Source organism: Pollicipes pollicipes, unplaced genomic scaffold, assembly GCF_011947565.3.
Source record: "Pollicipes pollicipes isolate AB1234 unplaced genomic scaffold, Ppol_2.1 Scaffold_4295;HRSCAF=5057_pilon_pilon_pilon, whole genome shotgun sequence".
In the NCBI taxonomy this organism is placed as follows: domain Eukaryota; kingdom Metazoa; phylum Arthropoda; class Thecostraca; order Pollicipedomorpha; family Pollicipedidae; genus Pollicipes; species Pollicipes pollicipes.
This window is the reverse complement of record NW_023596461.1, coordinates 6733683-6746814: the sequence shown is the minus strand read 5'-3', so window position 1 is coordinate 6746814 and position 13132 is coordinate 6733683. Positions and strand designations below refer to the sequence as shown.

Sequence of the window (13132 nt, the reverse complement as noted above, 5' to 3'; positions counted from 1 at the left end):
GCGCGCCACCCGAGCGGCAACGGCGGGCGCTCTTGATCTGCCAGCTCTCCTCCTGTCGGTGGCGCGCAGGGCTTTTTCGTACCGCGCAGCCTCATCCTGCAGCCCCCTGCCGCCGACCACCACTGCCCCTCGCATCCGCAACGAGTTAAATACCAGGCTACCGGACTGAGACGGTCCCGTTGTGTAATCATTGCTTGCTTGTCGTTGTGTTGCATGAGTTGACGGTATATTTAGGTTAAGTGTTACGTTTCTGATGAAGTTGAGTGAACAACTGTGTGGTTGATATCGTACGAATGTAGTCAGGTTACAGTCATGTTTTGATATTGTATTCACACTACTGTTGTGACTGTACCGTATCAAACAACAAGCCGCTTGTTGGAACCGCCTGTGAATACAACAAACAGACCATGTGGCCAAAATGTTTAAATTTATATTGGCTACGTTCTTTAACCATTAAGAGGACCTCGACGTTTTGGGATCAAATCAAACTTTTGCACTGCACGGAAAAAATGTTTTGCCGTCTGCGGCAGAGGATGCGATCAGTTAATAGTACGCAATCTCAGGCATTTAAGTCAAACTTATCTTGTAGGCTGGTCATTTATCACTTTGTTATATTGGTGAAGAACTAGCCCTCTTGAAATAAAACTGGCTTACATAATATGGCATACATTCATCAAACAGATTTTTACGAGCACCTCAGGCGTGCATTATCATCCTTTTCACCACAGTTACGACAAGTTTATCCTTTCCCTTATTTTAACAGCGCATTGTTACGTATACAATTGAAGCAGTTTACTTTTAGCCACATCCCATACAAGTATTGACCAATGCAAATTGTTTGTTATGAAATGTTGAACATAATGAGTATCATTGAGCATCGTGGATTATGATTATGTTGCCGATTGTATTGGTTGGTTTTATGATAAAGTTGAATTGAAAAATGTGGCACGACGCCGAATTCATACCCAACTTTCCGCACGCCTCCCGCGAGTCATGAAAAATCGCCACTTGAATAAAACAGAACTGTACAACACGGGGGCGCCGTGGTCTGTGTCCAAGGACAAAAATAACATTGGAGCAGGTTGTGCTATTTGGCCGAATAGCTTGGCCCCAACCCCCGCAACTGGATCCGATAATGTAGCCGGATATTTACCGCCACATAGACACAACACATGTATGTTTGTCATATAGAACAGCGCACCTAGCAACGCTAGACCGTGTCTCCGCTCATAAGGTCATGTTTACTCTCACAGCCAGATAAGAACTGTAACTGGAGAGCGAATAGATAATAAAATAAACTTAGCACATCTAGGGTCGAAAGACGCACAAAGATTTCAGATGAATTCCCAGCCTCATGTCGCCGTAACTAGCTTAAACTTATAACTATAACCATACTACACTACAACTAGCCCCAGGCCCAAATGCCTGTGACATTTGTCACAAAACGCTGTACGTGATCTAGGCATGCCATCAGCGGCTCGCTCCGGACTTCCTCTCGTTGGAACGCTTGATGCAGAACGATTGCAAACGCGCATATTTCAGAGCCTATATTTTTCTTGACCATCAGAGCAACAGAGCCATTGGGGTGGCGACATTTGCGTGACGTTTTTATGACGTCAAGCATGTCTGTTTGGAGCTACCCGCTTGGAAATATCCGTTCTAATGCATTGTTAATCTTGCGTGTATGGGTCCCGACAGCGACTTCCCCACTTTGTTATGTTTAGGTAGCATTTTCATGAGGATATGTTACACTCACGTCTGTGTTACTTTTGTCGTGCCGTGCAGCAAAAGACAACTTAGCGATTCATAAGGCACGTTTCCTTTTTGTACCCGTCTGCCCTTCATGATGCAATAGTTTTGCCACGCTGTGGTTTAACATGGGTCCTGAGGGAGAATGACACTACAAAGTGATATTATCAATGCGAGATCACTTTAGACCAAAGCGTTACCGCGCTGTCGGCTGGTCAAAAAAGTGCTAAAAATCCCACCGCTCTGCATCTGCTATGGTCAGAATGATCTGCAGAATTAGAGAAGGTAACAGAGAAATGCAATTTTATGCCGGTTGATTCCATGCCACGTCATAAGTTTTTTTTGTTTGCTGGGCACAAGTTTCAGACCACCACTCCCCCCCCCCCCCCTTCCCCCTACCGCCGTCTTCTTCCACGTTCTTTAACTGGGCTCAGTGCCTACTTTTTGAATCTTGGTTCACAGCCCGTTCTATGATTAAAATAAAAACAGGATTTGCTTAAAATATTCAGTAATCTCAAACATGTGCGCTGGAGGGCCTTGGAAAATTACAGTCCCTGAAGGAAAAAGGAAGGAGGTACGAAGCTCCTTAGTATCTGATACATTAGAAGTCTTGGAAATACAAAATTGGCGGGGGGAGGAGGGTGCAAGGAGCTCCGTTATGTTCATATTTCGTGACCCTTAATCAAAGCTTTGTAGGTTGAACTAGGTTTGGAAGTAGTTAACTGCGTCTTACCGTCGATTTCGACACACCTCTTGTTTCCTTTTGCACGTACCTGTTAATTATAAATAAATGACTTCCACAGACTTCACAGATGAATGTATTTTTCTGGGCCAAATTTTTGTTTGCATCTCTGAGCAGACATGCGATCAAATCCGCAGTTTTTGAGTATGGAGAAGCCTCCCAAAGTCGAATGACAGGTTTCACCCCCACCCCCCACCCCCCGCCCGGATGAATACAAATTGCAACATAACAGGTAATGGGGTAGCAGTCAAAATGCCACCAAAGACAAGGGCTTTGCCACGGGACAAAAGGTGAGGGGGGGGGCGTAAATTAAGACCTTCTAAGCATTGCCTCCATTGCTTCGCTCATACGCGTTATGTCAGCCTGCAACAGCTGGACGTCGTCACATTAACCGAAGCAAAAGTACCGCTTTGTGCGACGGACTTCGCCACCGAACAGCAGCAAGACCCGACAATGACCAAACTCGAGCGACGTCACCATGTGACCTTTGCCCCCTATCGGCTCGGCGCGCCGGCCGGATGACCTTTGACCTGAACGAATCCTCGCGGCGCGTGGCCCCCGGCTGTCGGCGTCTCTGAGAGTTGGCCGGCGGGCACGCGCCGCCGTCGGCGCCTATTAACCGGGCGGCGGCCGCCATCGGCTGCCGCTGCACTGAACGCTACACTGAATACGGTCCGATTGACACAGCATTAGAGACCATCAGCGCAGCACTCCGGGCATCATGAAAGCGGCGTACAACCCTTTTAAATCCGCCTTTCAGCGGCTAAAAGTGTCGCCTGGATGTGACGTTTGGTATTTTGTTCTGTGTGCTTTCTCCGCGATGAAGCGCCGCACAATGTTGGCGCCGCCGACAAAGGACGACGAAATTTACATAAAACTCTCGAAAACCGCATTCAGAACGCAAAATACAGCCAAAATCAATTTAAACTTGACTGAATGGAGGGCAGCGTCTAAGCCAAATACGATTTTTAATAAGAGAGGAAGATCCACTGAAGGATTTTGTCACGCAAGTAAGTTATAATGAAGAACGCTTCCAAATCATTGTGACTTCAGACTCCGAGGGGAAACCATTTCTTCAGAGTTGAATTAGAAAGTTTTCGAATGTCATTTTTGCATAATGCTGCACTTAGGAATGCAATTTCAACTCTTTAATGGGAAAAGATGAGAAAAAGAAAAGCTATCAAGCCGTTGAATGGACAAACTCTTCTGAAACTTGTTGTGCTTTGCAGATAAAAGGGAGCCATATTGAATTGTAAAGTAGTGAGTGATAAAAGAAAGAGTTTTTGTCAGGTGTTCTCAGCGAAATGAATGCGTCACTGATCAATGCGACTGAATCCAGACCCTGCTCTATTTGCTCGGGAAGCTCAGTGGGATTCACAGTCATGTTGCGATTTCCTTTACTCGACGCCCCTCGATCCACAGCATGAAGAAAACTCCACCACGCCTCTAAGCTCACAATGGTTAAAAAGCCTGTGAGCGATGTACGCTGACTTTGCATCAGACAACTTTGAAAGAGTTCGTTTCTGGTTCGGTGACCCTTATTGCTTGGCCCTCAACAAACCCATCTTAAGCATAAAGTTAACCCTGAATGGATGACTACCAAAGGCGCGGGCAGTGCAAATACTCGCACATCGGTTTTGTCGTGGATAAAGTAATATAAAGTTCATCAACTTAATCGCCGGGCTGTAAATTGAGCCAATGGTTTACCCATCAAGACCACGAATGTGATCACATTTTTTCATCTGCTGATCCAGACGAACATCTTGGCACAATGCGACACCAGACGAATAAGAATCCCAGCCCCTGAATATTGCATTCCAGGCATATCTCTGCCACCATACAGCGCGCATTGGTGTCGTTTACAGAGACCGAATCACCTTCCTCCCGCCGTGTCCGTTTTCGGGCTCCGATTGTCTGTCGATGCGTGCCCGCCCAATAACAGATGGAATCATCTGACCGATGAAAGACTCCCCCGCACCCAATCTGAGATAAACCGCGTCCAGCGCGCGGCGCCGGCGCGCACCGCCCCGGTGCGCCGGCCGGAACGCTGACAGCGCGCCAGGCAATGAACCGACGCCCGCAATGGGTATTCCATTACGCCCCCGGCGGCGGCAGCGGCGGCCGGCCCCCGCGCCGGCCGAATTACACACAACCGGCACCGACATTGTCACCGCGAATAATATCCATAATCTGGCCGCACTCGGCGCCTCTCTGGACACGACAAAGGGCCGATTACTGCGGCGCGCGCCGCCGCCGGCGCACCATATTGACGGGGCGATCACGGCGCGCCGCGGCCGTCAACAAAGCGGCCGTCGGCCCGATTGTTATTCATGATTGTCTCACGCTATGAAGTGTGTGCACTCTATGACCGGTGAGGGGGCGCATTGTCGCCAGAGAGGGTGGGCGGCTTTGTCGCAGCCGCGCCGGCCGGCCGCCCTTTGTCGCGCCGTGATCGCCGCGTCTGTGTCAACTCGACGGCACAATTGCGGCGCGATCGGCTGCGCCGCGCCGCCCGGCCTGCCGTGCAAGGGCGGGTCGACCGGCGCCAGGGCCGGCCGCGACCGCCGGTCACGCCGCGTCGATGCGTCCAGCGACAAAGCGTCGTTTTGTGATCGATGACTCACCGGGTTCGTCGCGCCGCGCCGAGAGCGCGCGAGTCGCTTTTGAAGAGCGGCAACAGCGGCGGCCGCCGGCGCGCTCGCCTAATTAATGGCGCGCCGATCAGTTTTGCAGCCGGCGAGGCACGCACTCTCATGCCAAATGGCTCGAGGCGTGTCATCACCGCTCGCCGGGGAAGGGGGGGGGGGGGGGGCAACCCCAGCTAGAAGAGCGGGCGGCCGCTGCGAGGAGCTTGGAAAATGCTCCACAGTCCGTACACTAGCAACGCCGCGCTCCTGGAAAAGTAAGACTGGTTGAGACTAGAGACGCAACCTTCTAAAAAAAATTGTCAGCCCGCATCCCAGCTCGCCCCGCCCAGCTGGTGATCCAGCCCGCAAAAGCCTACTATGCTACAAGGCTCACCAGCCATTAACCTGCCAGAATTACGTGATTGCAATATGTATTTTACCTTTTCACCATACTTGAAGTCCTACGCATTAAAATGTGCATAAAATGACATGTCAGTGTTACCTAACATGTAACATTGTTTGGCTAACACCAGTGATGTTGCTTAGAGTGGAGCTATGGCTGAGAGAGTACCTGGACAATGAAATTTTGAACACACCGATGTAGATCTTAAACACGGTGATGGCAGTTTTGAACTGCAAATGAGAAGGAAAAGGGTAGAAACAGAATTTGTATATCACTAAAATATATCGAGGACTTCACCCTCATAGATCATCTCGATTGGCTAAAGGCCATTTCTTCTCAAATTGCATACATCAGGTGATGGATTTGCCGACAAAACCTTGTCCCCTGTTTATTTGCTTCGACAACAGCTTCAATAACTGTTGCGCATTTGATACACCAGGGGAAGGCTCATACCTTTTCATTCATTTCATTGATCATGGATATTGATTATGATTTGTAAAGGTATGGCTTGTCTGTAAACCAAGAAAGCTATTAAGGACCCGTCCAATTGCCGCTCAATGAAATCAGACTATATTTTTGAAAACTTGGCTTGTCATTCTTGAGTTTTTCAGTGACATATGCGCTTAAAACCGCTGTCACTGGTGCTATGGCTGCCAAAAAGAATGATGGCTGTCATTCTTGAGTTTTTTAGTGACATATTCGCTTAAAACTATTGTTACTGGTGCTAGGCTTTAAAAAAACATGAAAGAAAGACTGTTTTTTTATTTGTTTTGCGTTTCATAGCACACCATAGTTTTTGGATGATTTTTAAACTTGCAGAAAAACAAAAACGCTGCCTGCTAATATGTTTGAACCCGGAAAAGCGTGCCAAGTCTGGCCCATAACCAAACCAAAAGCCCGGGGGTTCTTGCGGGTCAAATATTGGCGGGCTGGTGGGTTGAAAAGCCGCGTCTCCAGCTAAGGCGCTTTCAATGAGGCTTCCCTTTAAACACTCCCATTGATAGTGAAGACGTCAAATTAGGCGTACCATTGACACCACAGAAAGCCAAGGCGGCTAGATTAGCTGTATGGTTGCGTGCCGTTTGGAGATCAACGTTATGCTAAATACAAGTTTCGCTTAATCGTAGTTTTATTTTACTTTAAGCGAAGCTTTTGATATTTGTGAACAGCATATGCTCCCGCGGATTGTGTCTGAAATGTAACTTGGATGAGGCGGAAAATTAACATGTTTTACACTGGTGTAACATGAAATATCCCGCTGCGTCTTCCCATTCGAAATAATTCTCAGATTTCCAGATGAGGACTTATTCGTTTCTTATCAGGCGGAGCATTGTTCTCTTTTCTCTCTCACACCCTCTCTCTCTCCCTCCCTCTTTCTCTCTCTCTCCCTCTCTATCTCTCTCTCCTCTCACCTCTCTCTCTCTCTCTTGCTCTCTCTCTTTTCTCCGTTCCTCTCTGCTCATACCTGCCTTGCTCTCTCTCCCAGTCTTTCTACATCGGCTGTGCAAATGCCATCGCGGTAGTGCGGCAAAATTGTCTAATCACACTGAAAAATAGACTCCAGCATCCTCAGCCGTCCAAAGGCAGGCCGTGGACACAACAGTTCTTCACCAGCCGTGCCCAGGCCGTCGCTCGGTTCGTGTCCCTGGTAGCAAGCAACATTTCAATGGCGTTCTGAAGGTGAGAATGTGTGTGTGTGCGTGTGGGTGTGGGTGTGGGTGTGGGTGTGGGTGTGGGTGTGGGTGTGGGGTGTGGGTGTGGGTGTGGGTGTGGGTGTGGGTGTGGTGTGGGTGTGTGTGGGTGTGGGTGTGGGTGTGGGTGTGGGTGTGGGTGTGGGTGTGGGTGTGGGTGTGGGTGTGGGTGTGGGTGTGGGTGTGGGTGTGGGTGTGGGTGTGGGTGTGGGTGTGGGTGTTTGTGTGTGTAGGTGTGCGTGTTTGTGTGTTTGTGTAAATAAAGGCCGTTCAACAATTGTGAACTTGGCCTGGTGAGGACGCTTGTTGATTTCATCTTTGTGCGGGGTTGGGTGTTCGGTTCGGGCAATCGTAACGACATAACTATGCCCACACATAGTAATGCTCTACATGCGAAGTTATGTCTTCGTAACTGGATGATTTCCTTTCACGCTTTCCAAATATTTTGGTCCGTTTTATCTTGGAAACTAGCTCATATGTGTCCTATATGATTAAAATGTGTGTCACGATGCATTCCGAAATACGGGTTTCGCATAATGCATAGCTTGAATACATAACAGCTATGGCTGCAACGTCAGCAACAGACCGTAACACACCAAAAGCAAATTATACCCCGTCGCATTCGCAAGTAACACATGTCTGTAGACCGGAGGGCAGCACAGTTGGGCACCGAGAGCCTCAGGGAGGACAGCACAGTTGGGCGCCGAGAGCCTCAGGGAGGACAGCACAGTTGGGCGCCGAGAGCCTCAGGGAGGACAGCACAGTTGGGCGCCGAGAGCCTCAGGGAGGACAACACAGTTGAGCGCCGAGAGTCTCAGGGAGGACAGCATAGTTGAGCGCCGAGAGCCTCAGGGAGGACAGCACAGTTGAGCGCCGAGAGCCTCAGGGAGGACAGCACAGTTAAGCGCCGAGAGCCTCAGGGAGGACAGCATAGTTGAGCGCCGAGAGCCTCAGGGAGGACAGCCTCCTGCGGACTCGTAGAAGTGCCCCTAACAGCGTGGCGGTGGTGTACCTGCACATTACACCCGCACGGAGGAAGCGCGGGTTGTTGTGCGTCAGCCCTGGCACTGCAGGTCGCCACAAACCTGGGTGTGCATTCTGCTTCTAGGCTGTTCCGCAATGGTCGCGCGGCAGAAATGCAACGCCAGTGAGACGGTAGCACCATTCGAAATAACCAATGTTACTAGTTCGTTACCAACTTGTTCGTTAGTTATTTTGTGCGGTGTAAGGCAACGCAACGGTCTCTGGTTTTCTGCCGGGGCGATGACAATCACACTGACATGTGTGTATCGGAGATCCGACCTTGGCAATGAATGCTTCGGGAACACATCTCAGTCTCATCCTGGTACGCATCCTTTGGATAAACTCCGCTCCAAAAGTGTGAACAGTCTGCAAAGGAAGACAAACCTAGCACGTATCGTAACCCCTATAGGCGCAGTTGGAGTGTGCAGTGGTTTTTCTGGCCGCGAGTAACACAAATAGCTCGCAGTTCCACCAATCAGCCCAGCTTTGCAGACAACAGGTGACCGGCTGTCGCCAGCCGTCTTTATCCCAGTAGCCTCGGCCATCCCCGTTTCTCGTCGGCAGACGCTATGGCCGCCTGCTCCCCGTCCCCGGCTGTCCGCTCCGGCACGGCGGCGGGGCCTGCTGGCCGCCATGACAACGCGCTTCCCCGCCTGCCGGCCGGCGCCTCCCCGGACCCGGCACAGGCATACGTGACGACGTGCTTCCCTGTCCGCCGGCCGGCGCCTCCCCGGGCCCATGACCTGGTGCCGCCCCTGATCGGGTCTGCGCCGCCCGGTCGCACGCGTCCCTCGTCTGTAACGCCGTCCGGGTCACCCCGGCCGAGGTCAGACGACGGTCTGACGTCATGTCGCCGGGCTCCTGGCGCCTTGCTGACGTCATCGGTCGGCTTCGTCTCTGATCCCTTCCCCAAACAAGTGTCAGCATTCTTCGCGTGGTGCAGCGTCACTGCTCAGTACTGGTGTCGGTTGGTTACATGTTGTTTAGAGCACGATTTGACCAAGGTTGATTCGGGTCTTGGCTTGAGTCGACCGCATTGACGTGCTAGTCAACATTTCAGCCCAGCAACGAAACGATAGCGAAATATGTAGTGATTCGCTAGAAATTAACGTCTTGGATAAGGGAGCTCGAAATGTTACAACAGAAAATATTGAAAGTTCGGTAAAATTTTGGTCGGACAAGTTACATTTCAGCGTTAAACATAATTTCCATCAGCGCACCATCGTTTTTTCACCAAGGTGTTTGGTCTCTTCCATGATACCGCACCCAATTATAGACAGCGTAAGTGTATTCCGCATTGTAAAAATGATCACAGTTGGCATTCGGTCGGCATTTGTTCGACAGGTTTCCACAGAACCGCACCAACCACCGCCCACGGCAGTGACTGGCTCGCCATCTGACAGCCCATCCCAACGGAACAAAATCGGATTAGCATTAACAACAAAACCATGAAGAGTTGGACTAGTATTATACTTTAACATATTTAAGAACTATATCGGATGAACATTGACATCTGTAATGACAGTGAACGGTGCAAATGGGCCAGCCATCAAACTCGTGTGTAAACCTTGATTTTATCAAACTTTTGAATGCAGTGAATGATTGTGCAGGCGAAAATTTCGAAAATTGTTACGATTGTGAGCATCCACGATTTATGACCACACACGCACAGGTTTTCATTCTAGCTCTTCGCCTTTGACAGGGCTCAGCAGCCGTAAATATTTCAGTTTTCACTTCAAGTCTAGAACATTGTTGACCACAAATGGACAGTGGTTGAATCACGGACTCAAAATGAACCCACGCAATGAATTGTAGAATAAAGCGTGCATCCGTGGAGTGACTTCATGTTGAGCTGCTTGTCAACAGCTTCCACCTGGCGTAAAACTACGTCACTGTGAACTCAATTCAACCTTCCCATGACATGCACTGTCATTCAAAAGGGTGCGACAACAAAGCACACCCAGCACAAGTCGCAAAGCTTATGATACAGTGTGTCCAGCATCACGGGAGGCCAGCCGAGCGGGTTCCGCGGCCGAGCTCGGTCGCAGCCTGCCAGCCTGGAGCGGCGCCGAGGCGTCCACCCGCCTGGTGCGGCAGCCTCGGCGCCGACCGCCGCGGGACTGTCGCCGCCCGTGATCAATCAAAGCGAGTGCAGAAGCGGCGCCACAATGCCGCGAGTCGGCCGCAAACACATGTGTGTCGAGGCGTCCCGTCAGCCGAATCGCCCCGGCACAGGGCGGCGCCGCGAGCGGCAATTTTCGCGGCCACATGTGCGCGCCCGGCGCCGGTGCCGCCCCGACAACAATGCTCGCAACGGTCCCGTCGCGGCCGCGACAAAAGCGGTGTTTCCTCGACCCTGGCCGAGCGTTTCGGCCGACATGCGACGGCGGCCGGGGCCGGTGGCGAGCTGTCGGCCGCCGCCGCCGCCGCCGCGACGCCGCTGCCATTTTCCCCGCGCCTTATCTCCGTTCGCATCGGAGCGGCAGCCGCACAATGCGGAGGTCAGCGGCGAAGTTAATCACCTTGAAACAATGACAGCCAATGATTCGGTGGGGCGTGCGGCCGCTTGTGCCGGCGCCGCCGATTGGCGGAGACGGCGCGAGGCCCCGCCCCCTGGACCGGCGCCGGCCGGCCGGCCGCCGCCGCCGCTAGTCGGCGCCCGGCACTCGCCTTGTGGCGCGGAGCGAGACGGAGCGGACGAGCAGCCCGCGCCGCGACGGCGACCGCGCCGTGACACCTCGTGACGCCCCGTGACGCCGCCCGTGACGCAGGTGAGCCCTCCGCAGAGACGAAGATGTCGAAGAAGAACGAGGAGCACATCAAGCGACCGATGAACGCCTTCATGGTGTGGTCGCGCATGCAGCGTCGTAAGATAGCGCAGGACAACCCCAAGATGCACAACTCGGAGATCTCGAAGCGGCTCGGCTCCGAGTGGAAGCTGCTGACCGAGACCGAGAAGCGGCCCTTCATCGACGAGGCCAAGCGGCTGCGCGCGCAGCACATGGTCGACCATCCGGACTACAAGTACCGACCGCGCCGCAAGCCCAAGACGCTGCAGAAGAACGGCTACGGCTTCCCGCTGCCGTACTTCCACGGCAACCCGATTGACCCGCTGAATCCGCTGCACCAGACGTTTATTTCGGCGCCGCCGGGCGTCGTGAGCCCGTTCGACATGGCGGACAAGTCGCGCGGTCTCTTCCCGTCGACGGTGCCGACGCACCCGTTCTACAACTCGTTCCAGGGCCTGGCCAGCTTCGACTCGGGGCAGATGGGCAAGCTGGGCGAGACCATGAGCGCCGCCTACTCGTCCCAGATGTCGAAGCTGGCGTCGGAGCAGATGAACGCGTACAGTGCGATGCAGGCCAAGGTGTCGGCCGCGGACGGCTACGGCGGCCACCGCGGCTTCCCCGACGGCTACAAGCCGCCGGCGCCCGACGGCCAGTCCTTCTCCAGCTTCTACAGCTCGCTGTACGGCAAGCCGACGGCATCATCGGCTGGCCTGCTGCCGACCAGCGCGCCGCCGGCGACGACGACGATGGCGGGCGCGCTGGCGTCCAGCGCGCTGCCCTCCCAGCTGTACCCCGGCTACCCGGCCAGCGTCGATCACCTGCGGCGACCCGTCTCCGTCATATTCTAGAGGGGCGGCAGGCGCGCCGACGCCGGCGGCGGCGGACACGAGCCCGCGACCCGGCCCGGCCGACCGGGACCGGCGACCCGACTGGAGACCGGCCCGCGGCCGGGACTGAGCCGCGGCGGACCAGGGCGACGCCGGGACCGGCAGCGGACCCCGAGGGGTCAACAACGGACCCGGTGGGACCGGCGGGGGACCCCGTGGGACCTGACCAGGTCCCGGATGCCCGTCGCTGGCGAGGTGGGGGTCGGTTCGGCCACCCCGCCGCGCCTGTGGCTGATGCTCCGCTGCGAGGTGGCGTTCGGCCAGCCATGTCCCGTGCCGGCGGCCCGTCCCGGCGGCCCGGCCCGGCCCGGCCGTACTCAGGGCGCCGGCCGGACGCCGCGCGGCTGCGCCGCTCGGCCGCGTTCTGCGGCAGGTCTGTGTCCGCGCGCTGTGCGGCGGCGTTGTTGGCCGCCGCTGACCGGTCCTTCGGGGTCTCTCGAGGTGAGGCTCGCTCCTATGGGTAATGTAGTGGGCTCGGCGGCAGGTCTGGGCGACCGCATAGCTCTATCCAGCCTGCACCGCGTGCAATTTAGCTTATCTGACCGGGGCCGGCGGCCCGGCCAGCGGACGGTATTGTGATGTCGTCTTGTTGTCCCATCTGTTGAGTATCTGTCGTGTCCGCGCCCGTTCGTGCATCATGCCTGGGATCAGTATTCCGCTAACGCTGAGAGCCGGCGACGTAATTGATATTTAAGACCGACAACGAGTAGACGATTATGATTAGCCCGCTGGGCGCTAACCCGTTTAAGCTCTAGTCATTGTTGGGACGTAACCGCGCCGGAATGATGCGGCGGCAGCACCGCCGTGTGAAACCGGTCTGAGACACTCCGGCCCTGCCCAAACGACGTGTACAGGTGTAAATAATGGCGGCAGGCTTCGGGCGTAAAGTAAATGGGCGCAGTGCCGACGCTGCAGGCGCCGCGGCGGTCACCTGCGGGGCCGTCAGCTTCAGTGAATCACGGTGCCAACCCGCCGAAGCTCGTGCTGGATAGAGCCCGACTAATTACCGTTTCCGTTACTCAGCTGAATAGTGCCCATTGTTTGTGAAAAATAAATGTGCTACCAGTGACGGCTTGTGTTTGGTTTTGTTGGCGGGTTCGGCGGATGAGAAGTGGTAAAGGCGTCTGTCTGGTGGCTGTGCTTCGTGTTGACCAAATGACTCTTGCGACATATAGAGAGTCTTGACTCTCCGCTCTTTGATTTTGACTCTAGCGTTATCAG

General features: G+C 53.7%; 1 protein-coding gene across 1 annotated transcript; it reads left to right on the top strand.

Moving 5' to 3' along the window:
- The first annotated feature begins 10900 nt into the window (after window positions 1-10900).
- On the top strand, window positions 10901-11911 carry LOC119097107 (transcription factor SOX-14-like). Its single transcript, XM_037220153.1, has one exon. The coding sequence runs from the start codon at window positions 11030-11032 to the stop codon at window positions 11870-11872; it is 843 nt and encodes a 280-aa protein (XP_037076048.1). The 5' UTR covers window positions 10901-11029; the 3' UTR covers window positions 11873-11911.
- Window positions 11912-13132: the final 1221 nt, after the last annotated feature.